This window comes from Molossus molossus, unplaced genomic scaffold (genome assembly GCF_014108415.1).
Source record: "Molossus molossus isolate mMolMol1 unplaced genomic scaffold, mMolMol1.p scaffold_m16_p_31, whole genome shotgun sequence".
NCBI classification, from domain to species: Eukaryota; Metazoa; Chordata; class Mammalia; order Chiroptera; family Molossidae; genus Molossus; species Molossus molossus.
In genome coordinates, this window is record NW_023425368.1 from 1,611,887 (window position 1) to 1,639,687 (window position 27,801).

Genomic DNA, 27,801 nt, shown 5'->3' on the forward strand with positions numbered 1-27,801 from the left:
GCTCCCCGAGCTTAATGGCTGCCCTGATGTCACTGTGTCCATCACTCTGCCCCTGGGCCAGGCATGTGCCCAAGAACCCTGGTCTGTGTGAGAAGTCACCCCACTGCCCAGGGGCTGGGTCTGTGCCTGTGTGTGCTGGGATCCCCATCTCTAGCCTCAGACCAAGTGGCCTTCTCTAGCAAATCAGTCAGGGTGGGAGTCCCCCACTCCACGTGTCCTGGGTGGGGTGGGGGTGCTGGGGCACAGGTCAGGAGCTGGCTGTGACCCGACCTGCCCTCCGTGGTCACAGGCTTCCCAGTGTTCTACGTCTAGCTCCTGACCCATCCCCACGAGGCCCCCGTGTCTGCCCCCCAACCTGGGCTCCCCAAGCCCGACAGAGAGACACCCTTCCCAGGCCCGGGAGTGCCTTGCCAGCCCCTAGGGGTGCCCGCAGAGAGACCCCAGAGGCCCCAGGAAGTGGGTTCTGAGCAGCCCAGGCCCTGGGACTCTGGGGCCTCTACTGACCAGTCACCCAGCCCCTCCTGGTGTCCAAGGGTGCGTGGGAGGCTAGGCCTGGCCTGGAGGACCCACCCCCATGGGCAGACCAGCGTGGTGACCTCAGGGGGTCACCTCTTTCTGGGAAGTGCCCCCTGCACAGCCTGAGCAGGGGCTGCGGGGCCCAGAGGGGTGGGGGCATCCACAATCCGGTTACTTCCTGCCACCGGACTGGGATCCAGCAGGGAGGCGGGTGCCCGGGGCGTGGGGATGAGTCACCCTGGCACCCAGCCCGCCCAGGAGGAAGGGGCGGCTCTCAGACACCCGATCCACTCGGGGGGCAGTGGTGTCGCTGAGGCCTCTCCTGGTGCTGCGGTCAGCAGGTCACTGGGCCAGCGGCTCCTGGAGTCTGGGGGCTGGGCATTTTCTGCTCCCACGGGAGGTATCCTCCCTCCCCGTGGTCATGTCAGCCCCTCACTTGGGCCATCTCCCAGGCAGAGGGGCTGCCTGGCCTCTCCAGCTGACCCCCAGCTCCCAGTCTGCTCCCCCCTGGCCAAGTCATGGAGCCCCTCAGCCCCACCCTGGTCACCAACAGGAGGGGTCAGGCTCTGAGGTCAGCAGGGGCCAACAGCCAGGTCAGAGAGCCAGCTGGGGGCCTTCCTGCTCAGGCCTAGACTCGAAGGACTGGGGTAGGGAGGCGACGCTACGTAAATCCCGCCTCACCCAGGGACCTCTCGGCCCTGAACCCTGGGCAGGCTCTCTCCCGGGGCTGGCCTGGGACATAAGTCCACTCCTGGGACTCCTGGGACCCCTGACGGGCATCCTGAGCCTAGACCTGAGCCAGAGGTGCGTGGGCCCCTGTGAAGATAGAAGGCTGGTGCCATGGGCTCAGTCCCACCTCCGCCCCAGACTCAACCCACAGGGACAGAGCCTTGGGCATCTAACTCCAGGAGCTGGGGCTGGGAAAGCTTCCACAGACGAGGGGACGTGGGACCCGTGTCCTGCGCCCTGCGGACCTGCGGCAGGCTGCGCCCCAGGGCCTGTGTCCCTTTGTGAGGCCAGGGGAGGACCCCTTGCTGTGACAGAGGACATGTGCTTAGGCGCCCTCTTCTGCCCTGAATCTACTCCTGGCTCCTCAGGCCCCAGAGCAGTGTCCACAGGACCCTGAACCCAGGACGCCCCCTGGCGGACAAAACTGTCCAGGCTGCCAGCCCCAGTCAACAACTAGCCAACTCTGGCGGCCTGGCAATGGCTGGGCGTCCACTGGCTGGTACCTGGCTCTGTTGGCTGGCCTGCTCTGGGTGCCCCTCCCCACACCTAGCCCCCCGGCATTCCTGTATGGGCATCAGCCTGTGTGGGGCTGACCTCGGCTTCTCTGTCCCTATCCCTGTCTGTGCGGGGCCTGCCGAGGCAGTGGGCTCCCTCGACGCCCCACCCTGCCCAGCTCAGCCTCCAAACAGCCCCTCCACCCTCCCAGTGCAGCCTTCGGCAAGTGTGTGGAGGGGGCGCCTGGGTGCTCCCTGGGGTCTCCGAGGAAGAGGGCATGGCTTTAGAAATGTGGACATTCTCAGGGCAGGGCTGGGACTTGTGGGTGAGGGAGGGCAGTGACCAGACTTCCAGGGACACATCCGTCCCTCTGCGGATTATTGGTCTCAGAGACCAAAGTGCACACACACACGCACTCACACGCACACACGTGTATTCATGTGTGCACACGTGTATTCATGTGCACACGTGTACTCGCACACATGTACCCACACTCATGTATTCACACGTGTGTACACACACATTCACACTTATGTGTTCCCATGCACACGTGTGTCCTCACACATGTTCCCACACGTGTTCACATGCACACACGTGCACACACGTGTTCTCACACACACACAGCTTGGCATGTGTGTGGAGGGAGAGTTTAGAAGCTTTGTGGGGAGATGGATCCCCTAGAAGTTTCTGTCCCCCAGGCGAGGCCCTCACGCCTGGCGTGGTCAGCTGGTGGATGAGCATGGCCTGAAGTCTGGGTGGGACTCCCCGCTCCCTCCCCGTGTCCTGGGAATGGATGGCTGCCCCTCCCGCTCCTGACAGACTTAAAAATCACACAGAGTCCAGGACTTGCAAAATGCCCCCAGTGTATTTCTGGAAAGGCTGGCCTCTCCTGAGGCCCGGGCGGAGGCAGGGGAGGCCGTGGTTCCTGGCAGCTGGCCAAACAGCCCGTCGCCTGTCCCAGTGACAATCACCAGTAAGACCCCCCGTGATGCTTCTGTCTGGGAGCAGCGGCTGGATCCACGGCCAGAAGAGCGCCCCGCCCTCACCCAGGCTGGGTCCCGAGAGGGGAGAAGCAGGGGCACAGTGCCCTCAGGCTCGGTCACCCAGCCCAGGGCTCAGGCTCCCGGCCGTGGAGGCTGCGTGGCTGGGAGTGCAGGGGCTCTGACGGGAGGGTCCGCACCAGGCTGCAGGCAAGGCCCGGGCCCTTCTGCTCTAGTGCCTGTGCTCGGTGTCCCGCCTTTGTGGGGCCTCTGGCTCCTGGGAGTAGTCGAGGTCGCCGTGGGCGTCACAGTGCTGGTCCACACAGCCGCACTCCTCCACCTGGGTGTAGCTGAAGGCCCGGGGGGAGCCGTCCGCACAGTGCAGCGTCACGTTCCTGGGCGAGGCCCGCAGCTCCCGGCAACAGCTGCACCTGTGCTCCAGCACTTGGGCCTCCAGGGAGTACCTGGGGAGGGGCCGCTCAGCCAGGGCCACCGGGCCCGCACCCCGCAGCGCCTGCTCAGTGAGGGGTCACCAGGCCCACACCCCACAGCACCTGCTCAGTGAGGGGTCGCCAGGCCCGCACCCCACAGCATCTGCTCAGTGAGGGGTCGCCAGGCCCGCACCCCACAGCGCCTGCTCAGTGAGGGGTCGCCAGGCCCGCACCCCACAGCGCCTGCTCAGTGAGGGGTCGCCAGGCCCGCACCCCACAGCGCCTGCTCAGCCAGGGCCACCCAGGTCCACCCCTCAGCCAGCTGAGAACCCTGCTGGTCCCTGCCCCTCGGGCCACTTGGGGCAGCAGTCCCTGCTCCCCTCCTGTCCCCCTTTGTCTGCAAGCACCGCGCCAGGCGGGCCGGGCCAGGGTCTCACGCACATGGAGGCGGTGTCCCCGCAGTTGCCCTGGCAGTAGGCGAGGCGCACGGGGCCCGGGGAGCTGCAGCCCTGCAGCCGGATGACCTGGTGCTTGTAGTACACGGCGCAGGTGGACCCTGGGGGACACGGGAGGCGTGCAGGGGGTCAGCACTGGCCGGGCACCCCCACCCCTCCATCCCACAGACACGCCCACTCACTGTTCTGGGGTGGGGGTTGGGGGCACACGAGGCAGCAGCCGTCTTCGCTCAGCCGAGCCTGGTCCTGGGCCAACAAAGGGGGTGTCGTTAGTGCCGGAGCCGGGCACCCGGAAACGGGGCCGAGATGCGGGGCCAGGCGCACAAAGGAGTGGACAGCGCCCAGAGCAGGAGGGCCGCCCTGCCAGCCCTGTATGGCCGACCCTCCTCCCCACCCCGTCCACATGGGCGAGGCCGGCGGTGGGCTCAGGGAACTCACCGCGGGGCAGCTGAGTGAGGGGCAGGCCTTCCTCGTGGTCACCACCACCAGCCCGTTCTGGTGCTTCTCACACTCGTGTGTCACACAGCGGTTCCCAGGGTCTGACCAGGACTCGCCAGGCTGCAGCAGGCCCAGGCCAGCAGGGTGAGCACCCTCCCCAAGGACCTCCCTCCAGCAGGGGCAGCACTGCATCTGTGTCTGTCCCCAGAGGGCCCCCTGGCCTCTGCAAGAGCACAGCTCCCTGAGACCCCAGTACACCAGGATCCCCCGCTCAGCCCCCGCTCAGCCCCCGCCCAGTCTGGGGGTGCTGGCCCTGCTGGCCTCCCTCGCAGGGTGGCTTCGCCCCATCTGCAGCCCTGGCCTGCCCGGCCCAGAACTCGCCCCAGCAGGTCCCTGCCGCCACCACTCACGTAGAAGAGGTGGGCGGAGCTGTCGCTGGTGTTCATGACACAGGCCACCTGCACGCACTGCCCGCAGCAACGCCCGCTCTGCGCCTGGTACTCGAAGCCCTGGGGGAGGGAGGGGTGGACGTGCAGCCTGAGGCCGGGCGCTGCCTGGGGGCTCGGGGCGTGGGGGCGGGCGGGCGGGCGGGCGCTCACCAGGGGGCAGCGGGTGCTGCAGGTCTGGGTCTCGCAGCTGATCCGGAACGTGTCTGAGGACCCGCCAGGCACCTCGCATCGGCACGTCTCACACAGGCTGGAGGAGACCACGGCTCCTGGCTGGGGTGGAGCGACCACCAGTGAGCTGGTGCCCTTGCCTTCCCGGACATCCCCTCCACGCCGGGCTGGCCTGCCCTCCCGGGGTGACCCTCAGGGGCTGTGCCTCCGTGGAGGTCACGTTCTCAAGGGCCCGCTGGGAAAGACTGAGGCTGGGGGGCTCGTCATGGTCAGGACAGAGCCGGGGCCCTAGCCTTCGGCTGGTTCTTACCTGGTACAAGGTGCCGTTCACGCTGCACACGGTCCATTCTGTTTGGGAGGACCACAAAAATCATCAGGCCTGCAGACCCGTCCCTCCCCCCCCCCCCACCTGCCCGCTCCAGCCTCACCACCCAGGCCTCCTGGGCACAGTGCCCACTCATCACTAGGGCTCCTTCGAGGCCAGGTCCCCGCCGCAGTGCTCATGGAGAGCATCAGGGACGGCCTGGCCGCCGCCCGGGCAGCTGGCTGGGGCACTCACCGCACTTTTGGCTTGGGCAGCAGGCCCCGTCCTCATAGGTCAGGATCTGACGGGTGCCCTCGGGGCAGCCCACGAGCGTGGGGCAGTAGCTGGCATTGCAGGCTGCAGGGTGCGGGTAGGGGAGGAGGAGGCACTGAGACCTGAGTGTTGTCCCGGGGGGCCCTCCAAGAGTGCTGACAACCCAGGGGGTGGGGGTGGGCTCTCCAGGGACACCAGCCACCCCCAGGGGTTAGGCTTCCAGTCAGCCCAGGTGGAGGCGCCTCGGCCTCCTGGTACCCCTGCTGGAGGCCACAGCAGGGCAGGGTGCTGCCCCGTCTCCTTGGCTGCGCCCCCAGGAGCCAGCGCTGAGAGGCCCCCCGGGAAGCTGGCCAGCGCTGGGCTGCTGTTATGACCTCAGCACATAAGAGGGCAGCGGCTCATCCCCGAGCCCGGGGCTCACCGCAGGTGTACTGGGGACAGCACTGCCCAGCCTGTGGGGCCGCAGGCACAGGCACGGATCCGGGCTCCGGGCAGGTGGGGGGTAGTGGGCAGGGCTAGCTTCGGCAGCTCATGGTCCACGTGCCCCCTCACAGGTGCACTCCTGGCCCTCGACGCTGACCGTGTGGGAGGCTGCAAGGGAGGCACGCACGAACCGGCGCTCCAGCGTCAGAGGCAGGGGCGCAGGGCACCCCAAGCAAGTGGGAGGTGGCTCTGCAGAGCAGCAGGGCCAGTGGAGGACGGGCAGGGCCAGCACGCTCTCCAGGGCCCAGGGCTCCTTGGTGCCACCCTGGGGTGGGCACCACACCTGGAAGCCTCCCCAGTTCTGCTGGGACAGCTGTGTCCCCTCCCTGGCCTTGCTCAGGCCTCCGGCACTAAGAGGAAGCCTGGCCCTCCCTGTGCCACACTCACCTCCACAGGCTCCCCGTGTGGCCCCAGGCACCCTGCAGGGACAGAGATCAAGGTCACTGCTGGGCAGCAACGACCCCCAGCCTTCAGGGCAGGACCCCTGGACCCAGCAGCCACAGAAGTCCCCAGGGTCTAGCTGAGAAGGCGTTCGGGAGGAGGCACACCCCGCCAGCCCCAAGCCCACTGCCGGGACATACTGGGGCAGCCGGTAGGCACGCAGACTTCTGTGCTCGCGCTGAAGAGCGTCGTGCCCTCTGGACAGAAGCAGCCTTCCGTGACCGGGCCAGCGTTCTGAAGGGCCCTGCAGGGGAGCAGAGGGTTGGCGAGGCCCCTGTGCTGTCCAGGGCCGGGGAAGGCCACCCTGGGGGTTCTGGGGGTCCGGGAGGGAGGGCAGGCACATACAGGAGGCTGGCGCTGGTGCTGTCGCCCCCGTAGCAGTAGGAGGGCTTGGAGGGGCCACAGGGCTGGTACACCTTGTCAGCAGGGCAGGAGAAGGCTGTGTGGAGAGAAGCCATGCCTGAGGCCCAGGGCTCCAGCCGGGCGGGAGTCTGAGGCTGTGCTCCGGGCCCCAGTACGGGCTGAGCGCCCACATCTGCTGGGGCTGCAGCCTGGCAGCCGCCTCAAGCCCACCCGTGCGCCCTGTGTCCCTGCCTGGATGCCCCTATTTCTCTCCAGGAAACAGCGTGCTCTGCCCAGGGAGCCGGCCCTCCTCCTCCAGGAAGTCCACCAGTGGCTGCTGCCCAGCGCGGACACTCACGGCAGGTGTTGTTGGTCCAGCTCCTCCAGTCCACGCACACGCCGTGGGACGCACAGAGCGAGGCGTACAGCTCCAGGGAGGAGCACACCACGTTGGCGTCGGTCACGTGACAGTGGTCGAACAGGCAGCCTTCGAGGTACGGGCTCGGGGGGATCACGGCATGGCACAGCTCGAAGACCCTGCGGTCAGGGACACGTCGGGGTCAGCCCTGCATGTGGCTGCCAGGCTTCCCCGGGGGGGGTGCCGCAGAGCCACCGAGTGCCCCACGATCCGAGCGACCTGGCTGTGGCAGGGCCTGTTCTTTCTGCCCATTCCCCACAGGGCTCCCCCTCCAGCCAGCAAGCCTGGGTGTGGGGTTTGCACAGACCCGCCCCGTGCTGGCCCGCACAGCCTCGGGCTGACCGGGGACCAGCCCCACCGAGCCCTGCGCCTGGCGTCCTGCAGGCAGGACGTCTGTGCTTGGAGCCTGGGGACGGCCCTCTGACCCGCACCAGGGCTCATCCAAGAGGCCCCCCCCTCTCCGCTGGCCCCTCCTCCCACGGCCCGGATTGGTGGGGCAGCAGAGCCATCCCCCCCCACAACCGCTCCCAGAATCTCACTCGCTCAGAATCAGCTGGCAGACAGGCGAGGGCTGGCACGGGGCAGGGGTCGTGGGCCAGACGTAAGGGGACGTCGGGGGAGGCCCGTGGCAGGATGGTTGGTCCGGGTTCGACACCTTCCAGTGCCCGGACATGTCAGAGCAGGAAGCCACCACCGCGCCCCCAGGGAGCCGGCACTCGTCCTTGGGATCATTGGTGCAGGTGCCTGGGGTGGGGAGGCGGAGTCACACGGCTGTGGATGGAAAGCCACTCCAGCTTCCCGAGGGCCAGGGTCCCCAAGCTGCGCTGCAGGGTCCTCTGGCCCCCTGTGCTCCCCCGGCCCCAGGCAGCCGGAGCCTGGGACGGTTCCCAAGAAAGGTGGAGAGATGTGGGCCTCAGTGTCCCTGCAGGCTCAGCGCTCTGAGGGACGCACCCCTGCTGAGCACGTGGCCCCCAGGGACTTCTCACGCTGGACACCGCCGGCCGCGGGGACGGGACGGGGCTGGCGGGGCGGGGTGGGGCTCACCGCACTGCCCCTCCGTGTTGTTGGCAAACTTGCTGAAGGGCACCTCCACCGAGAAGATGAGGCCGGTGAACATGACCTGGACGCCGATCTCGGGGATGGTCACGTACATCTTGATGCCGATCTGGGAGACCTCGATGCCGCCTTTCCCGAAGCCGGGGCTGACCACCTTGCCGTTGAAGACGATCTGGACCCGGAGCGGGCGGAGGCGGAGGAGAGACGGGGGCGGGGCCGTGAGCTGCCCCGCCCACCGGCCCCCGCCCCGCCCACTGAGCTCCGCCCGCCCGCAGAGCCACGCCCCCGCGTCCGCCCGCCGGGCCCCGCCCGCCCGCAGAGCCACGCCCCCGCGTCCGCCCGCCGGGCCCCGCCCGCCCGCCGGGCCCCGCCCCGCCCGCAGAGCCACGCCCTCCCGCAGAGCCACGCCCTCCCGCAGAGCCACGCCCCCGCGTCCGCCCGCCCCGGGGCGCGGCCCACCTCATTGGTCATCACCCCGCGCACGGGCTTGCGGGTCAGCACCACGCGCTCCCGCCGGTACTCCACGATGATGGACTGCGGGCAGGACAGCCCGTCCTCCGCGTCGCAGAAGTAGTTGTCGATGAGCACGCGGAAGTGGCCGTACACGGGCACCACCTGCTGCACCAGCACGTAGGTGCAGTTGTCCAGGAAGGTGTAGTAGGTGCCGTCGAAGGTGATGTAGTGGGGGTCGCCCCAGCCGCTGCACACACCTGCGGCCGCACCGAGGGCCTCAGCGGGGCCAGCGCCCCCGGCCTCCGCAGCCCCGCCCCGGCTCTCCCAAAGCGCATCCGCCCGGGCTCTCCGCGAGGAGCGGGAAGCCCTGGGCTCGGAGCCGCCGTCACCACCCCGCACAGAACTGCCTAGGAGGGGCTGGAGGAGGCCGGAGCTGGGGCCGGAGCCCTGGGCCTTCTCCCACATGGCACAGCCCAGGTGCCTGGGCACCTCTGCACCGGACACTCCTGGTGGAGGCTGGGCATCACCCATGCACTGCCTACTCTCGGGAAGTCCTTCCTGGTGTCTAACCCGAGTCCCCACCCACCCGGCAGGCTCCCTGGCTCACATTGGCATTGGTATTGCAGGCAGCAGCCATCCTGGTCGGCCACCTTCAGGGCAGGGTAGCCGTTGGCGCAGGTTGGCTTCTGCACCTGTGGGCATGGGCGCGGCTGCAGGGTGATGACGTTGTTGCCTTCACAGGTGGCCTGAGAGCAGTTGGGCATGGCCCAGGTTTCTCCTTTCTGTGGGAGCAAAGACAGCTGCAGGCGCCAGCCCACCAGGACGCCCCCAGGACGCCCCTCAGCGCCCAGAACCTGTGGTGCCAGGTGGTCTCCCTGAGAGAAGACTCAGTAGGGAACAGGGATGGGGACCATGCCTTTGGGTTTTGCATTGGCGCCAAAGCTCTCCACCCCCACCCTACCGAGGGCCAACTGCGGGGCTGGCTAGGAGGATCTCACGGGGTGTGAAGGCTGCCACCTCCCCTCTGCCCATTTCTACCCTGTTCCCCATACATGGGCTCCCCGGCTCCACTCCTGGTCTTCTGCCCCGACCCCACACACCCTCCATGGCTGTCCGGCCCTGTCCAGAGCATCAACCACCCACTCTGGACCCATGTCACCCACCTCCAAAAGAGGCTCAACTCGGGCCCCACACTCCTGGCTATCTGGGGGGCACAGCCTTCCAGCCACATCCCCATGTCCAGACTGCAAAGCCTGGTCATCGCCCACTGAAGCCACAGCCTAGCTGGATGGAGGCTGGGGTCCCCACTTTAGCCCAGGAGCCCCCAAGAAAGGCAGGAAGAGGAGGTTACCGTTCTTGGAGGCACTGCATTGGGGCATCCCTGTATCGTGACAGACACAGGGGACGAAGGAGAGGAGCCAGGTGGGGAGGTCACCAGGGCGGTAGGTGGCGTGCTGGTGGGGCAGACCCGGTCAGCCTTTCGCACCACGTGGCAGTCCAAGGTGCACAGGGCGTAGTAGCAGTGGCCGCTGAGGTCGACCTGCTGATACACGATGGACCCTGCAAGGCGAAGGGGCGGGCATGAGCGGTGCGGTGCTGGGAGGCAGCACAGCAGAGACTGGCCACGCACGTGGCCGCTCCTGACGTGGCAGGCGGCCTGCGGACCAGATGTCGCTGGAATAATTGCTCAAAGACAGCTGTGGTGAAGCTGTGATCACAGAGACAAGGAGCCAGGCAAATGCCACACACCTGCGGGATAGAGCTTGTCAGACACACTGCAGTAGCAAGTCGTGGTAGATGGCACTGCCGAGCTGGGTGAGGTCACGGTAGGAGCCACGAAGGGAGACTCTGTAGTGGGCACGTGCTTGGAAGTCACATACGGGGTCACAGAGGACACAGGACAGCCTTCTCGGGGCTCGCAGCACAGCACGCGCACCTCGTAGTTGAGGCACATCCGGAATCTGCCCACCTGGTCTCGGTTGTGGCACACCAGGCCCGTGTCGAGGTTACACTGCACGACCTGGCCCAGCCCCTCGATGCTGACCTCAGGGTGGTTCTCGGCTCGGCACTCCAGGTCGGTGATGTACTCGGGCCGGTGGCAAATTTTCTCTCCGCTTTGGACGATGTTGCTGTAGGTTTCCTGGTCTCCGCCATGGGGCCCCGGGGACGGGAAGTCCACGTCGAACCACTTGGTCCACGTGCACTGTGGCTGGCAGGTGGTGGTCCCGGGTGTCGTGTGGGTTGTCTCAGGTGTAGGAATAGGGGTTGTGGTGGTGATGGGAGCTGAGGTGGTGCTGGTTTGTGGCACGGGGGTGATTGGCACGGGGGTGGTCGGCACGGAGGTGGTGCTGGTTTCTGGCACAGAGGTGGTTGGCACAGAGGTGGTCCTGGATGTAGCCACGTGAGACGTGGTCTCAGTAGGACTGGTGATGCTCACACTTGTAACCGGTTCAGAGGTAGGGCAGCCTTCCCGGGGCTCACAGCACAGCACGCGCACCTCGTAGTTGAGGCACATCCGGAATCTGCCCACTTGGTCTCGGTTGTGGCACACCAGGCCCGTGTCGAGGTTACACTGCACGACCTGGCCCAGCCCCTCGATGCTGACCTCAGGGTGGTTCTCGGCTCGGCACTCCAGGTCGGTGATGTACTCGGGCCGGCGGCAAATTTTCTCTCCGCTTTGGACGATGTTGCTGTAGGTTTCCTGGTCTCCACCATGGGGCCCCGGGGACGGGAAGTCCACGTCGAACCACTTGGTCCACGTGCACTGTGGCTGGCAGGTGGTGGTCCCGGGTGTCGTGTGGGTTGTCTCAGGTGTAGGAATAGGGGTTGTGGTGGTGATGGGAGCTGAGGTGGTGCTGGTTTGTGGCACGGGGGTGATTGGCACGGGGGTGGTTGGCACGGAGGTGGTGCTGGTTTCTGGCACGGAGGTGGTTGGCATGGAGGTGGTTGGCACGGAGGTGGTGCTGGTTTCTGGCACGGAGGTGGTTGGCATGGAGGTGGTGCTGGTTTCTGGCACGGAGGTGGTTGGCATGGAGGTGGTTGGCACGGAGGTGGTGCTGGTTTCTGGCACAGAGGTGGTTGGCATGGAGGTGGTGCTGGTTTCTGGCACAGGGGTGATTGGCATGGTGGTGGTTGTCACGGAGGTGGTGCTGGTTTCTGGCACAGAGGTGGTTGGCATGGAGGTGGTGCTGGTTTCTGGCACAGGGGTGATTGGCATGGTGGTGGTTGGCACGGAGGTGGTGCTGGTTTCTGGCACAGGGGTGATTGGCACGGGGATGGTTGTCACAGAGGTGGTGCTGGTTTCTGGCACAGAGGTGGTTGGCATGGAGGTGGTTGGCACGGAGGTGGTGCTGGTTTGTGGCACAGGGGTGGTTGGCACGGAGGTGGTGCTGGTTTCTGGCACAGAGGTGGTTGGCACAGGGGTGGTGCTGGTTTCTGGCACGGGGGTGGTTGACACAGAGGTGGTTGGCACGGGGGTGGTTGGCACGGAGGTGGTGCTGGTTTCTGGCACGGAGGTGGTTGGCACAGAGGTGCTGGTTTCTGGCACAGGGGTGGTGCTGGTTTGTGGCACGGGGGTGGTTGACACAGAGGTGGTTGGCACGGGGGTGGTTGGCACGGAGGTGGTGCTGGTTTCTGGCACAGAGGTGGTTGGCACAGGGGTGGTGCTGGTTTCTGGCACGGGGGTGGTTGACACAGAGGTGGTTGGCACGGGGGTGGTTGGCACGGAGGTGGTACTGGTTTCTGGCACAGAGGTGGTTGGCACAGAGGTGGTGCTGGTTTCTGGCACAGGGGTGGTGCTGGTTTGTGGCACGGGGGTGGTTGGCACGGAGGTGGTACTGGTTTCTGGCACGGAGGTGGTTGGCACGGAGGTGGTCCTGGATGTAGCCACGTGAGACGTGGTCTTAGTAGGACTGGTGATGCTCACACTTCTGACCGGTTCAGAGGTAGGGCAGCCCTCCCGGGGCTCGCAGCACAGCACGCGCACCTCGTAGTTGAGGCACATCCGGAATCTGCCCACCTGGTCTCGGTTGTGGCACACCAGGCCCGTGTCGGGGTTACACTGCACGACCTGGCCCAGCCCCTCGATGCTGACCTCAGGGTGGTTCTCGGCTCGGCACTCCAGGTCGGTGATGTACTCGGGCCGGCGGCAAATTTTCTCTCCACTTTGGACGATGTTGCTGTAGGTTTCCTGGTCTCCGCCATGGGGCCCCGGGGACGGGAAGTCCACGTCGAACCACTTGGTCCACGTGCACTGTGGCTGGCAGGTGGTGGTCCCAGGTGGCGTGATGACATGTGTGCTGGGTACAGTTTTGGTTGCTGGGGGCACATGCACGGAGCTGCTACTCTGGTGTTGCGTGGAGGTCAAGGAGACTCCCGTGGTTTCGTGTGGGGTTGAGTGCGTGGTCTCAGATGTCACGGGTGGGGTGGTCCTCTCTCTGCATACGTCCACCCACTCGCAGCACTGGATCCGGATCTGGTAGTTGTAGCAGATGGGGGGCAGCTGGTCCCTGTTCCGACACACCAGGCCCACGCTGCTGTTGCAGACCACGTCCTGCCCCAGCTCGGCCAGCGGCGTGTACGGGAAGCGCGCTGCCCGGCACTGCACCTCGCTGGGCCTCTCGCAGAAGGTGTACCCTTTGGACCGCAAATTCTGAAAAGTGTCGAAATCTCCACTGTCGATACCAGCCCCGGGGTAGCTGCCATCCAGCCACTCGGTCCAGCTGCACCACCTCTGCCTACAGGGTCCTGGGGCGCTGGTCCCCGCGGAGGCTGTGGTCGAAGCCGTCGCTGAGGCTGGCTTTGGGGTGGAGGTTGAGAGAGTTGTTTTCACAGGTGGAGAGGTGCCCGGGGCAGGTGGGGAGGTGCCCGGGGCAGGTGTTTTGCTAGTTGTAGAGGAAGTGGTGGGGCCGGTTGTGGTGACGGGGGCTGGGGGAGCTGTGCTCTCTGTCAGCACAGAGGTGGGCCCTGGGGTGGGCGCAGTGCGCGCTGTCTCATCGGTGGCGGGCGGGGTGCTGTGGGCTGGGCCCCGGGAGGTGGGGCAGGCCCGGGCAGAGCAGCACAGGACCCTGAGCTGGTAGTTGTCGCAGAGGCCGGAGACCTGGTCCCGGTTGTAACAGACCAGCCCCACCGCCGAGCTGCACTCCACGCGCTGCCCCAGGACCTGCAGCGGCACGTCAGGGGCGTCCTCCGCGCGGCATTCCACCGCCCGCGGGGCCTGGCAAACTTGGTACCCGTGGGCACGGAGGTTGTCCAGAGTGTCGAAGTCGCCGCTGTCGACGCCCCGTCCTGGGCGGCTGACATCCAGCCACCGTGACCACTGGCAGTCTTCCCCACAGGCTGGCCGGGGGTGTGGCGGTGGGTACTGGGCTCGTGGCAGGGCTGGGGTGCATGGCGGGTGGACCTGTCGAACTCCCAGCTGAGGGCAGAAGAGGAGGCAGAGGGGCCCAGCGTCAGGGATCAGCACTCAGGCGGCCCCTGAGTTGACCCTGTCCTTGTCCCGTCAGTCAACTGCCTGGGATTTCACCAGGTCGGCTGCCTGTCTGTCTGTCCGTGACGGGCACCCAGTCCCAGGGACATGCCCCACACAGCATTGAATAAACAGGCGAACTGATCTCATTGAAGGGGAGCTGCTCCCCAAGCTTGCCCTGAGTGGGATGTGGACATGGGACCCCGAAAGGCAGAGTTTTAACTCTTCACTCTTGGGCACCTCTGATGAGATCCTGAGATGCCCCAGGAGAGGGCGAGGACCACAGTGGAAGGAGAGCGGCGGCCGTGATCAGGCAGGGCCCCTACTGTACCCTCCCGTCAGCCTGGGACACTTGCTGGGGACCTCAGTCCCCCCAGGGAGACCCAGCGAGGTGACCCTTCTGGACTGTGGGGCGACTGTCCTCTGCCCACTCCTGGGCCCCTCCTGATGGAGTCTCAGGCAGCGGGACAGCCTGCAGGGAACCGGGCACGTCCGCCTCACCGATCGGGCCTGTGGAGAAGGAGAAGGTGGTCGGGGGCTGGGGGGCTGGGGGTGCTGGGGCTGCAGGCATGGACGCTCCTCTCGATGGTGCCCTTGGCGCCGCAGCGGGCAGAGATGCAGCTCCCCGTGCCGTCCCTCGTGTGGTAAGTGACGTCCCCGGGATGAAAGTGCCGCCAGTCATAGGTGCAGACACAGGCTGTGGGGAGCAGAGCAGCTGGGCGGATCAGCTAACAGGGGCGTGGGTGAGGGCCCCGACACCCCAGACCTGGGGCGGGCCGCCCGCCGCTCACCCTCGGGGTTGTAGGTGCACCGCACGCCGCTCTCAGTGCAAATGCTGATGACAGGGAAGAGGTGAGTCTGGGTACAGGTCCAGCTGCGCAGGGGTGGGCGGCCCGTGGAACCTGAGGTCACACCCTCTCAGGGAGTCCCTTCCAGTCAATGACCACGGAGCCCACGGACCTTCTGATGGCAGCTCTCTCTCCAGGACGTCTGTCCTGGGGTCCTCGAGTGGTGTCAGGCTCAGTACCCCGGGCCCATCTGCTTCCCCTTCCCTCCCCTTCCAGGTCCCCACCTCGTCCTGCAGAGGGAGGCTCTGGTGACCCCTCAGGAAACCCAGGCCCCGCCTGGCCCCTCCGGGAGGTGGCCCGTGGGGCCTGATCGCAAGGGCGGTGGGCCAGGCGCGTGCCCATATCTCGGGGCTCCCCGCTGCGGACTCACTCACAGGAGTGGCAGTTCTTGTCCGAGGGCCCCACTGCCCCGGGCCGGTACAACTTGCCTTGGACTTGGCAGGGTGGCGGTGGGGGCAGGGACGGGCATGTGGCCACACACTGCATGTTGTCCTCTTTGAAGATTGGGGCCTCTGGTGGGCACTTGGACCAGCAGCCTGTGGGCAGACAGACCTGAGTCCCAGCCAGACAGACTGCCTGGCCACCTCTCCCCACAGCCTCGGCACTGTCCCCAGTGTGGGCCTCACCCACAATGCACTGGGGAGCGCCAGGTTGCACCCGCAAAGGCACCTCGAGAGGTCAGAAAGAGCCCAGTGCAGCCAAGGGCCCCAGGATCCCCAGGACGGCCCCCCCCAGGATCCCCAGGCGGCCCACCTTCCAGGCCTGGTGTGTCCTGCAGGCACAGGCCACGGGGGTTCCGGCTGGTCTTCATGCAGGGCACCCCACAGGGCTGGTAGTGCCACTCACACTGGCCCTCGGGGTTGTAGTAGTCGTAGAACAGGGCTACAGGGCAAGGACACTCCATGGCCCCGGCTCTCCCTCAGCCCCCACTGCCCCTCACACCCCCCCCGCAGCCCCCACAGCTCCCTACTGCTCCCCACATCCCAGGGAGTGGCGCCCTTGGAGGGACAGCCCAGGGCCACGAGCTTGCCCAGCAGGCCCCCTTCACCCTGATATTTGACCAAGTCCCATGGGCTGTTCTGGAGTGTTTCTCTCCCATGACCCTCAGATGTGTCCCCTGGGGACATGGGCCTAGAATTCTGTGGCTCACTGGGTAGTGGGAGAAGGTGGCCAGCTGGGGTCCCCCCTCGGGATGGGGGACTTGGTCTCAGCAGCGCCCCAGCTGCATTGTCCTCTGGCCAGACTCTGTGCTGGAGGGGGATGGGGGCTCTGCAGACCCCTGCTTTCCAGAAGGTTCTACCATACCTGCTGTCTCTTCGTCAGCAACACACCCCCCATTCTCCTTTCAAAGCCTCCTCACCCTCCCACAGTGAGCGAGGGGCTCACGGCAGGTGTCCAGGGTGCGCCAGGACACGCAGACGCCCACGTCGTGGCAGGCCTGGGCGTAGGCGGCCACAGCGGTGCAGAGTCGCTCGCAGTCGCCCCCCAGTCACAGGCACAGGCATCGATCACACAGGCCTCGTAGTACTTGGTCGGCTCCACCTGTGGGGGACGGGCCTCAGATTCCGGGTCCCCACCCCGGGCTCGGGGATCAGGCCTCGATATGGAGCTCAGGGACAGCATACACCTTCTCCACGTGGCCGGCGGGACCCACCTCATGTCCACAGGCCGGGTCTAAAGGGAGGCCCACCCAGCCAGGAGGCGCCGGGCCCCTGCCTTCCACCCCTTCCTCCCCGGGTGCCCCAGGCCAGGTCCCAGGTACATGGGCCTGGCAGGCCTGGAAGGTGGGGCTGTTGATGAGGCTGCACTGCTTCTGGAACCAGGACTTGCGGTGGGGGTTGGCGGTGCAGGGGTCCCTGGGGGCCGGGGCGTCAGGGCAGGTGGGGGAGAATTTCCAGCTGTTGCCAAACTCCAGAGCGTCGCCCACCACGGACTGGCTCCGCGTGGTGAAGTCGTTGATGGCGTTGTCATCGAAGTTCCCGCACAGCCCGCAGACCCTGCCCTGCAGACGAGACGGAGAGAGTGCTGGGGGCCCCCTTCCCTGCCCCGACCCCTGGACCCCTTCCCTCCCCAGGAGGAGGAGGGGCGCCTGAGACCGCACAGCCCTGCTCCGAGCACAGGCCCACGGTGCCAGACCCCAGCCCCTCCTGGAAAACAGGGAGTTTGGGCTGAGTGGTGTCCCCCAAAGACAGGCTCAAGTCCTGACCACAGGACCCATGTGGAAAGAGGGTCTCTGCAGATGAGACCAAGTTAAGAAGACGGCCACCGGGGTGGGCATGGTGGGTCCAGTGGCTGGAGTTCTGGTACGAGGGCGTGAGCACAGACAGACACAGGAGCTCTGTGGTCACGGAGGCACAGTGAGGGGTGCGGCCACGGGCCGGGAGCACTGGAGGCCCCAGAAGCTGAGAGGCAGGAGGGAGCCTCCACGGAGCCTCTGGAGGGAGCCGGCCCTGCGCCACCTGGGCTGGACTTCCGGCCCCCGAGCCCTGGGAGCAGGAGCCCCCGTGTGTCCTGATCTGTCCCGGCAGCCACGGGACCTGCCACGGGACCCTGCTACCCACAGCATGGGGGCTCGTGCCACCCCCCCTCTCTCCGTCTCTGTCTGGCCCTCTCTCTGTCTTCATCGCTCTCTGACTCGGTCTGTATTTCCCCCTAACCCACACCTCCTGCTCCCCCTGGGTCTAGGGCGAGGCCGTGGCAGGTGGGGGGCCTCACCTTGAACTCGGGGCTGAGTCTGAGGAAGATGCTTGTCTTCTTGTCCCACAGGAGCACCAGGCCGGCCTCGGTGTCCACCACCAGGTAGATGCCCACCTGGCGGATGGAGTAGGGAGCCTCGGGCCCCGCGCCCTTCTCGATCACCTCCACTTGCCCATCACTCAGCTTCAGCTCGTAGCTCTGTGCAGGGAGGGGTCACTCAGAGCCGGGCGAGGACCCAGGTCCCCTCCAGGGAGGCCCATTGGCCCTGCGGGGCCCCCTGGCTCAGCCACAGGAATGCAGCCTTCCTAGGGGTTCCTGGAGCCTCCTGGGGGTGCCCCAGCCTCTGCCCGGTGCCCCACTCACCCCCAGGAAGATCTTGATGGCCTTGGAGCAGGTGGTCCCCGTGGTGCCACAGGGGACGTTCTCGGTGACCACGCGGAAGGCGTTCTGGGCACTGCCGTTCCCACCACAGTGGTCCTGCAGGACAGCGAGGTCGGCTCACCTTCCCAAGGAGAGGCCCACGCCGAGGGGGTGCGCGGGGCCTCTGGAGGGGCTGGGGCCCGGGGGCCGTACCTGCACCAGCGTGTACTCGCAGTCCCCGTTGAAGCTGTAGCGCTGCCCGTCGAAGGTGAGATAGTGGCCGTCCCCGTACACGGCGCAGGTGGCCGGGCAGGGCTTGTCTGTGCACTGCCACACCCGGCTCGTACAGGTGCTGCGGGAGGGAGGTCAGGCCAGAGTGGGGCGGGGCGGGGCGGGGCGGGGACCGGGCGCCCCTCCTGGAGGCTCCCGGGGGATGTTCGGGTGCGGACTGAGGTGTAGCCTCAGGTCTGAGGCCTTGCCGGCCAGGGTGCAACACCCGTGGCAGGACCCCCGGGAGGCCCACGGCACCACGTACCAGGTGTTGCAGCCCACCCGTGGCAGGACCCCCGGATGGCCCACGGCACCACGTACCAGGTGTTGCAGCCCACCCGTGGCAGGACCCCCGGATGGCCCACGGCACCATGTACCAGGTGTTGCAGCCCACCCGTGGCAGGACCCCCGGATGGCCCACGGCACCACGTACCAGGTGTTGCAGCCCACCCGGATGGTCTGGCCGGCCTGGTAGCTGGCCTGGTTGTGCACACAGGGGCAGTCGGCCACAGCGATGCAGCCGCCCTCACCGTCGGCCACCAACTCGTTGGGACACACGCAGCCAGGCACGCACTGGGGGCTGTACTGTGGGCAGGGCAGACACATCAGTGGACGGGGATGGGGCAGAACTTGCCACACGCAGGTGGAGGGTCCCCGGAGGCCAGCAGTGGGGCCTGCACCCTGTGGGTGGCTGTGGGGGAGGGGGCACAAGGACAGCGGGCCAACAAGCTCTCAGGCAGGGGTCCTCCTGGGACCAGCCTGGGCCACGCCTCCACAGGTGCCCACAAGGGTGGAGCAGGTGCAGGTCATGGTGGTCACCAGGGGCTTGGGGATGCAGGTCACTCACACAGTGCATGTCCAGGGTGTGGCAGCTCTTCTGACAACCGGCCCCGGAGGTCCCCAGCGTGGCATTGCGACAGTCGGAGTAGACCATGGGCGGGGCACAGGCTGTGGAGGAAGGGCCGTCAGGGGCAGCCCAGTCTGCGATGTGTGCATGTGTGTGTGCACATGTGTGGTGTGTGCATGTGTGTGTGTGCACATGTGTGGTGTGTGCATGTGTGTTTGTGCACATGTGTGGTGTGTGCACATGTGTGATGTGTGCATGTGTGTGTGCACATGTGTGGTGTGTGCATGTGTGTTTGTGCACATGTGTGGTGTGTGCATGTGTGGTGTGTGCATGTGTGTTTGTGCACGTGTGTGGTGTGTGCACGTGTGTGTGCATGTTCAGCCTGTGTGTGTCCACACCCCTGCCGCCTCTCACTGAGCACAGACGGCAGGGACTGCCTGACCGAGTGGCTGATCTACAGCCACCACCAAGCTCGCTGTGGGGCACTGCGGGAAGATAACCAAGGGCCTCTCCCTCCCCGCCCTCCCCCCGGCTTACCTGGGTCGGGGGTGTGGCCTCCAATGCAGGTCAGTGTGCCCTGTGTGCAGGTGCTGCGAGGAGAGGGTGCTCAGAGGGTCTGCCCCCGGTGCCCCACCCTTCCCGCCCTGAAGGGGCTCTTACCAGACAGCCCCACGCTCGTGCAGAGACTCCCCATTGGGGACCACGGAGTCCCCGAGGTAGCAGGGACAGGCCTCGGCGGGCACACAGCTGCCCGTGTTGTCCAGGAAGGTGCCGTGGGGGCAGGTGCAGCCGTCCACGGGCACAAAGCTGATGCCGCAGGTGGGGTCCTCGCTGCTCAGGGCCCGGCAGCTGGGCTGGCAGCTGCTGATGTGGTAGCGGTAGGTCATCGCCTTGGGGCAGGTGTCCATGGGCCTCGCTGCAGGGCACCCAGGAGAGGGCGGCACTCAGGACGAGCCTGCTGTCCCCAGGCCCCCTGGTGTCCTGGGCCCCCCACACCTCCTCCAGGGCAGGGTCCCGGGATTCCCTGGCCTCTGAGCCCAGTGCAGGGGCAGGCCCACGGAGCACGCCCTGCAGCCCCGGCTCACCCAGCCCCCGCTCACCCAGCTCCCGCTCACCCAGCCCCCCCCCCCCCGCTCACCCAGCTCCCGCTCACCCAGCCCCCCCCACTCACCCACTCACCCAGCCCTCCCCCCCCCCCGCTCACCCAGCCCCCCCACTCACTGCAGACGCCGGCCCTCCAGCCGCTGAGCAGCACGCCCCGGGCGGCGCAGGCGTGGACGTAGGAGGACAGGGCGGCGCACAGGCAGTCCTCGCTCTTCTCACAGTTGCACGTGTCGAACAGGCAGTTCTGGGGGCGCATCGGGCGTCAGGGACCCCGGCCCACCATGGTGAGCACCCCCACACTGCTGCGGGACCTCCTCCAGGACCCTCCCTCCGCACCAGAGCTCTGGAGCCTAGGGCCTCGCCCTGGTCTCTGTGACCCACCGGGTCAGCCCTGCCAGGTCAGCCTTGGACCCCCTAGCATCTCGCCGCCACCCACTTATCTTTGGACCCCGGGTGTTACGGGGACTGGAGGCTCGAGACAACCCAGGAATCGTGGGCGAGTGAATGAATGAATGGGATCACTTGGCTCCAGGCCCCTGTATCATGGCCCTGGAGACCGCCAGGCCCCTGCAGGTGGCGCTGTGGCCGGAGGGGAGAGGCGGTGGGCAGTGTTACCGAGTGGTAGGAGCCGGGGTTCACAGCGGCGTGGCACTGGGCGAAGGGGCCCTGCGGGTCTGTCAGCAGGGAGCACCAGTGCTGAGCGTATTTCTCTGTGGGCGGAGGAGGAAGGGGGTCAGCAAGGCAGACGGGGCACCTTCCTTTTACCCCGAATCCCCAGCGAGCTGGAGCCCGCCTGGGTCTGCACACGTGGACAGAGCCTCCCGGCACCCCTCTCCGTTTCTGAGCTCACCACGGCAGGGGCAGCACGCACATTGGTGAGTTGCCTGTGTGCCCCAACGGGACGTGCACCCCCGGGACAGGGTGGGCAGCTGGAGCCCAGACCTAGGCCGCCCTCGCCAGGAGGCGTGGGGGTGGGGGTACCTACCGTTCTCCACGCTGAGGGAGCAGGGGTCCTCGAAGCTGTTCTTGACGTTGGGGCAACCGGCCTGGGTCTTCCAGGTGTTGGCGAAGGCGGCGGCCGTGCCCTCCACCACGCCGCTGAGGGTCCGGAAGTCGTCGGCCTGGTTCTGGTTGAAGTTCCCGCAGAGACCTGGCCCGGGAGGGCACATGAGACCCGTGAACCCCGGCCGCCAGGGGTGGGCTCGGGCACCCGGGTCAGGCAGCACCTCTTACCGCAGGTCAGCCCCCGGAGCTCGGGCGCCAGCCTCAGAAACACCTGCATGGTGGGCACCAGCTGGATGTCCACCTGCAGGCCCAGGTGGGTCTGGGCGATGATGAAGAAGGTGGAGGGTCTGAAGAGTATGATGTCGTCTGTGGACACAGGGACACGGGCCTCAGCGGGGCCCTAGGAATGGGACCCGGGGGCTGGGGCGGGTGCCCTGTGCCCTCACCTGCTGAGACGGGCAGCTGGGTGTAGATCTGGTTCACGAACACCTCCCCGCCGGCCTTGACCACCACGACCTGGAGCGGCAGGGGCGTGTTGGTGGCAGCCGCGGGTGGGGTGTCAGGGCTCTGCTGGTGCCCCCGCCACCCCCGGAGACTGAAATGTGCCTGACCTCTGCCCATGGGGAGAAGCAGATGCCTGCATCCCCCAGAGCCCTGGGCTCACCCCAAGTTTTCTACAAGGGCTGAGGACTGTGCATTTTTTCAGTCATGTAAAAACCAAAGTGATTTTTATACATAGAGAAGCCACCGCCCCCTTCATGGGCCCTGGGGACGGTCACTCAGAAGACCCACAGGGATGGATGCAGTGAATGGGGCAGGAGGGTCCCGAGGCCACGCCTGGCACTCCCTGCCCATGCCAGGGCCAAGGGCCAGGGCAACGGTCCCTCCCGGGGAGCCGCCCCCGCCCGAGCCCGGGCTCTGCGCTCACCGTCTGGCCCCCGCCCAGGCTCAGCGTCACGCTCCTCAGGCAGGTCTCGCTGTCCGTCAGTCCGCACCTGCGCAGCTCCGCCAGGACCGTGAAGGCGCTGCTGTTACAGGGCTGCGGACAGGGGTCCTCAGGCTTCGCCCAGCCCGCCTCCCCTTCCTGCCCCCGTGGGAAACCCTGGGGCCAGTTCCTGGAGGACCCCGGGTGGCCCCGGCTGCACACGGCCCAGGCAGGAGACCTCTGTGTCCTGCGGGGACCCCGGGGCGCACCTTGGCCAGCACGTAGCTGCAGTCCCCGTGCACCGTGTACAGCCTCTCGTCGAACGTGGAGATGTGGGCGCCGCCCAGCACCGAGCAGGTGCCCGGGCACGGAACCTCCCGGCAGCTCCACCGGCCTCCGGAGCAGGTGCTGAGAGCAGAGAGACCATGGGCGTCCGCACTGCGGGCACCCAGCCCCCGCCTCTGCGTTCTCCCCGGGCCTGCCTGCGTCACCACGCAGACCAGGACCCCGTGGGAGAGGGCGCCCAGGGTCCGGGCAGCTGCCCTGAGAGGGCCCGTCCCAAGGCCACCTGGGGGGACAGGAGGGAGGGACCGGGGTCCTACCAGTTGGTGCAGTCTGTGGAGTAGACAGCCCCCGGGGCATAGGTGGCTCCGTTGTACACACAAGGACACTGAGACACAGGGACACAGCCAGCCTGGCCGATGTCATCGAGCACCATCCCTGCAGAAGGGGGCGGGCTGTGTGACAGGCGCTGGGGGGCTGGGTCCACCGCGTGAGCACAGGGAGGAAATGGGTCCTCTGTCCCCGGTGGCCCTGCCCCAAGAGTTTGTCAGACCCAGGGGCCTGGCAGCCGTGGGCAGCTCAGACAGGCCTCCCTCCTCCGCCTCAGGTGTGGCGGTGCCGGCAGCCTGGGGGCCCAGAATGCACCTGCGTGATTCTCGGGGGTGGGGGCAGTGCTGGGGGCTCGGCTCACCCTCCGGGCAGAAGCAGCCGGCCACGCAGTGGTCCTCGCAGAGCTGGGAGTGCTCCAGGTTGGAGCAGGTGTCAGCGCAGGGCGAGCCGCACTCTCGGTACTGCATGTTGTGGGGGCAGGTCTGGGCTGCAGGGGGGAGGCGGGCCCACGTCACCTCTGCCCCTGCTGCTGGGGGCCGGGCAGGACCGTGGGGCAGGGCGGGGGCTGCGGGGACACTCACGGCAGAGGTCGGGCCCCCGCCAGTCCAGGGGCAGCCCCCCCGCGTGGGCACACTGGCGGGAGAACTCGGCGAGGGTGTGGCAGGCGCAGCGGGTGAGGTCCAGGTGCTCGCAGAGGCAGAGGTCATGCTGGCAGGCCTGCAGGAAGCTGCCGGCGTCCACCAGGGGGGTGCAGCCCAGGAACAGCTCGCCCCTCAGGAGCTCCTCGCAGAGGCCCTGGGGCAGAGCCAGAGCCAGCTGAGTCCAGGCTCGGAAGGCCCCTGGGCTCCCAGTCCCTCACCACAGCCCGGTGACGGTGGGAGCGGGGCCCGCCGGGGCCGTCCACGGCTTACCAAGCCCGCAGAGCAGTTCACTGGGGGCGCAGGGACGGGGTCCTGACACTGCTCCATGGGGCCGTCCATCTTCTGCAGGCTTCCAAACTCGATGGGGGTCAGCTTGGCATCTGCAGGAGGCACAACACTGGGCTTTGCAGGTTCCTGGTGCCCCCTCGCCGCCCCCACTGCCTGAGGTGTCCTGGCTCTGCCCGCCTCCCCTGTCCACACTGCCGGGTCAAGCAGCGGCTGCATGGGACATTCAGAGGTCTGGAGATGAACTGAGGGGCCCCCAGGCACCGGGCTGGGCCGGTGCACAGCTCAGAGAGCTGGAGAGGAACCCGGGGCTCTGCCGGCCCTCAGAGCCCAGCCACGCCTGTGCTGGGCCTCCCTGGCCAGGGCCACTGGAAACCCCTCTGGGTGGGCTTCATGAGCCTGGCAGAGGGGATCTGGGGATGGTTCGGGTTGCACAATAGTCCACTGCTTGGTGGCAAAGACTCGAGGACAAAGAGCAGTGACAGGGTCTAATTTCAGGAGAGGGTGTGTGTTCAGGGTCTACCGAGAGCCCAGAGCAACCTCGCTGAGGAAAAGACCACCAGCTACACTGCTGAGAGCACGCAGTGTGCCAGGATCACATGGGTGTGCATGTGTGCACACTGGGCTTGTGTGAGTGTGCATGTGTGTGCATGTGTGCATGCTGGGATCGCGTGGGTGTGCATGTGTGTGCACATGTGCATGCTGGGATTGTATATGTGTGCATTCTGAGATCACGTAGATGTGCACACTGGGCTTATGTGAGTGTGCATGTGTGCACGCTGGGCTTGTGTGAGTGTGCATGTGTGTGCATGTGTGCATGCTGGGATCGTGTGGGTGTGCATGTGTGTGCACATGTGCATGCTGGGATTGTGTATGTGTGCATTCTGAGATCATGTAGATGTGCACGCTGGGCTTGTGTGAGTGTGCATGTGTGTGCATGTGTGCATGCTGGGATCGTGTGGGTGTGCATGTGTGTGCACATGTGCTTGCTGGGATTGTGTATGTGTGCATTCTGAGATCATGTAGATGTGCACGCTGGGCTTCTGTGAGTGTGCATGTGTGTGCATGTGTGCATGCTGGGATCGTGTGGGTGTGCATGTGTGTGCACATGTGCTTGCTGGGATTGTGTATGTGTGCATTCTGAGATCATGTAGGTGTGCACGCTGGGATTGTGTGTGCATATGTGTGCACACTGGGATCATGTGAATGTGTGCAGGGATATCTATGCACATGCATGTGCATAGCTGTGTGCAGGTCTGCATTTGTGTGCATGCACATGTGTGTGGTCGGATTGTGTGGACGCAGGGCACACAAGTTGGAGCCACGTGACTTGGGACCCTGGGGGCAGCCTTGCGGGGAGCAGAGTGAAAGAAGCCGGAGCAGATGGGGCGGCCGCGCCCGGGGCTCACTGTGGGAGAAGAACTCGTTGAAGACAGGGACACCGTTGAAGTCTCCGCAGAGCCCACAGGTCTGGTTGGCGTATTTGATGTCCAGCTCGAGCTGGAAGGAGAGGACCCTTGAGACGCCTGGCCCGCCAGGGAGTCCAGGACCAAAGGACAGACGAGTGTGGGAGCCTGGACCCCCCCTGAAGGGCTAGGGCTGCTCAGCAGAGACCCACGTACTCATGGAGCGAACCCAAGCGGGGTCCTGTCCTGGAGGAGACGTCACGGGCCCCATCCTCACCGTTGTGAGGGACGGGGTCTGACCTCCCCACCCCCTCCACCCAGGGCACCTTCCCCCTCAGCGCCCCGGCCTCCGCCCAACCCCACTCACCAGGAGGCTGTTGTCCTGGTTCCACATGAGGACCAGGCCCAGCCTGGCCACCACCTTCAGGTAGCTGGCGCTGCGCTCCACCAGGACCCCGGACTGGCTAAAGGGCAGCCGAGTCCTGTGGAGACAGGGCCCGCGGAGGCGTGAGGGGCATTCGAGGACAGGGAGTGGAGGGCTGGACCTCGGAGGGAGGGTTCCTCTGGTCACGGATGTGACGAGTCCGCCATGCCACGGACAGCACCAGGATGACAGTGCCAGGGGCCCGGGGGCCAAGTGCAGGGCCTGGGGGTGCTCCCCCCCTCCACCGCGAGGGTGACCCCACATCCCTCCCACTCCACCCAGGCCCTGGGCCTTCCAGGGGCCCAGACTCACGGGTGACCGTTGACCAGGATGGAGTTCTCGGTCAGCTCCAGGACCAGGCCGTTGAGCTTCATGGTGACCCTGCGGAGGGCGCTGGCGCTGGGCTCCGGGCCGCGGCGCAGCTGGATGTTGAAGTCCTCGTAGGCGGCCCCGCAGTGCGCCGAGAAGACGTAGTTGCAGAGGCCGGGGAAGCGGAAGATGTCGCCGTCGAAGGTCTTGTAGTGGAAGTCCCCCCACGTGCTGCAGACCCGCCCGTTGTGCGCCGGGTTCGAGGCTGCGGGGAGAGCAGCAGGCCATGCTGAGCGTGCCCCCGCCTCACGCCCTCAGGTGCCTGAGTCTAGGCCAAGCTTCTGCCCGAGGGCAGGAGTCTGGGGAGGTCCTGCCAGGACCCAGGGGCCCCTTTTCCTTCTCTCAGTCTGTGTCCACCCAGAAAGCAGGACCCGAGGTCGGAGGAAGGAGGACCCACGCACACAGGCCCAGCCCAGCCTCGTGGGGTTACTCACCTCGCACCACGGGAGTGGTCCTCAGAGGCGGGAGGATGGTCACCCCAAGGGGTGCGTGGCCTGCGGGGACAGGGCGGGTTGACACACAGCCCCTCTCGCCTCCCCCACGGCACACACAGCTCGGGCGGGGTGGGGAGTCTCTGCCCAGCCAGGTGTTGGCTCCCACACCAGCTGGGTCCCGCCAGCTACGGCTTCCCTGCCCGTCGGCACACACTCTGGCCACCAAGCAGCTCTCCCTGCCTTCCCCCTCCTCTCGGCCACCCCCCGAGCCGCCTGGGCACCCCGTGCTCATGCCCAGCTGGCCCAGAAGGCTGTTTGCACCCAGAATCTCAGAACGCCTAAATCGGCCCCCGGCTGAGCGGGTGCCAGGGGTGCTGAGATCAGACAGGCGCGCTCCCCAGGAGTCGTGCTGGGGAGAGGCCCTCGCACCCCCCCCCCCCGCCCCGTTCCAGGACTCCTGGCTGGTCTTCCTGCACGTGTGCGCGGGCACAAAATGCACGCCTGGCGAGGCTGCCCCTGCCGCGTATGTGGGTGTCCCCCAGCCAAGTCCTGGCCCCTCAGTGGACCAGCCGGAAGGCGCCCACGGTGAGTGTCCCCTCAGGGTCTCTGGCGGGTGGGGGGCTGTGACAGGTGGGCCGACTCACCGCTGGGCCCCTGGGGGCCAGGACGGAGGTGCAGGTGCTCATCCCCGGGTTCGGCAGAGCTGTGCTGGGCCCAGCCTGTGGGGAGAGGGGTCCTGAGCCGGGGCCAGGCACACTCGGCGTGCTCAGGGCGGGGGTCTTGCCTCTGTTCGGAGCCAGGCTGCTGATGGCACCGGGAGGCTCACCTGGGCCCACAGCTGAGCCATGACCCTCCTTGAGCACCCCCTTGGGCCCATGAGCGTTTGGGGCCTCCCCGGCCCTGACCTGCTGTCTCCAGGGCCACTCAGTAGTAGCAGCAGCCGCCTAGTGCCGGGCCCCTGAGGGATCGGGGGTAGAGGCAGAGGTCCCCACAGCCCAGCTGGAGGTCCCCAGGGCTCTACAGGGGAACCTGGAGCAGGTTGGGGGCCTGGGGCCCAAAGTGGGCGGAGCTTGCTCTGAATGGAGAGCTCAGGGCTGCTGAACATGGGGCTCAGCACAGGCGAGGCTGGGGAGGGGCTGAGGGACAGTGCGTGGGCCCCAAGGCCGGTCGGGAGTCCTGAGGCTGGTTTCTGGGGTCTTCAGAGGCCGACCAGCATGGCAAGAGGGGCACCAACCCCCCCCAGGACCCTGAGGGCGAGGATGGGGTCAGGGGTCAGGGGGCCAAGAGCTCTGAGCAGCAGAGGAAGACAAGAGGGCGGACCGTGTGGGCCAGAGGCTGCCCACGGACAGGGAGGGCGGGCAAGGGCCTGGGGACCTGGGCTCCTGCTTCTCCACCTCAGGGCCCTGCCGCCCCGAGAATCCCGCCCCAACCCCAGGAGCTGGGAACCTGGGGCGGCTTGCGGGGTCGGGCGGAGCGGCTCACGGACACACTCAGCTTGTCCGGAGCCAGGGCAGGGCCTCCGGGCTGCCTGCTGCCCGCCGGGGCCCAGGGCCTTCCTGGGAAAGCCGTCCGGCCTGCGTCTCACCTGTGTGCTGGGCACAGGCCAGGGCAAGAGCCAGGGCCCAGAGGGCAGCCAGCTTCCTCGGGCCAACACCCATCGTGCGGAGGACGGGGAG

General features: G+C 66.8%; 1 protein-coding gene across 1 annotated transcript; it reads right to left on the reverse strand.

The window, feature by feature from the left end:
* Nucleotides 1-2,744: 2,744 nt before the first annotated feature.
* Nucleotides 2,745-27,801, reverse strand: MUC5AC (mucin 5AC, oligomeric mucus/gel-forming). The gene is given in 52 exon segments (XM_036281043.1): nucleotides 2,745-3,184; nucleotides 3,593-3,707; nucleotides 3,789-3,852; nucleotides 4,045-4,164; nucleotides 4,455-4,553; nucleotides 4,644-4,763; nucleotides 4,972-5,009; nucleotides 5,221-5,322; nucleotides 5,660-5,785; nucleotides 5,788-5,829; nucleotides 6,105-6,140; nucleotides 6,303-6,406; nucleotides 6,508-6,601; nucleotides 6,863-7,041; nucleotides 7,462-7,666; nucleotides 7,967-8,150; nucleotides 8,438-8,688; nucleotides 9,039-9,213; nucleotides 9,783-9,991; nucleotides 10,181-13,840; nucleotides 14,295-14,436; nucleotides 14,438-14,595; nucleotides 14,690-14,733; nucleotides 15,117-15,282; nucleotides 15,500-15,628; nucleotides 16,133-16,234; nucleotides 16,237-16,288; nucleotides 16,509-16,748; nucleotides 17,462-17,641; nucleotides 17,807-17,920; nucleotides 18,017-18,155; nucleotides 18,507-18,658; nucleotides 18,921-19,021; nucleotides 19,458-19,510; nucleotides 19,581-19,836; nucleotides 20,142-20,268; nucleotides 20,640-20,734; nucleotides 21,010-21,174; nucleotides 21,258-21,395; nucleotides 21,476-21,545; nucleotides 21,958-22,068; nucleotides 22,224-22,362; nucleotides 22,557-22,674; nucleotides 22,928-23,053; nucleotides 23,148-23,361; nucleotides 23,478-23,587; nucleotides 24,902-24,992; nucleotides 25,266-25,380; nucleotides 25,635-25,896; nucleotides 26,126-26,185; nucleotides 26,770-26,844; nucleotides 27,711-27,801. Coding segments are annotated over 52 exon segments (10,272 nt in total). The 5' UTR covers nucleotides 27,784-27,801; the 3' UTR covers nucleotides 2,745-2,952.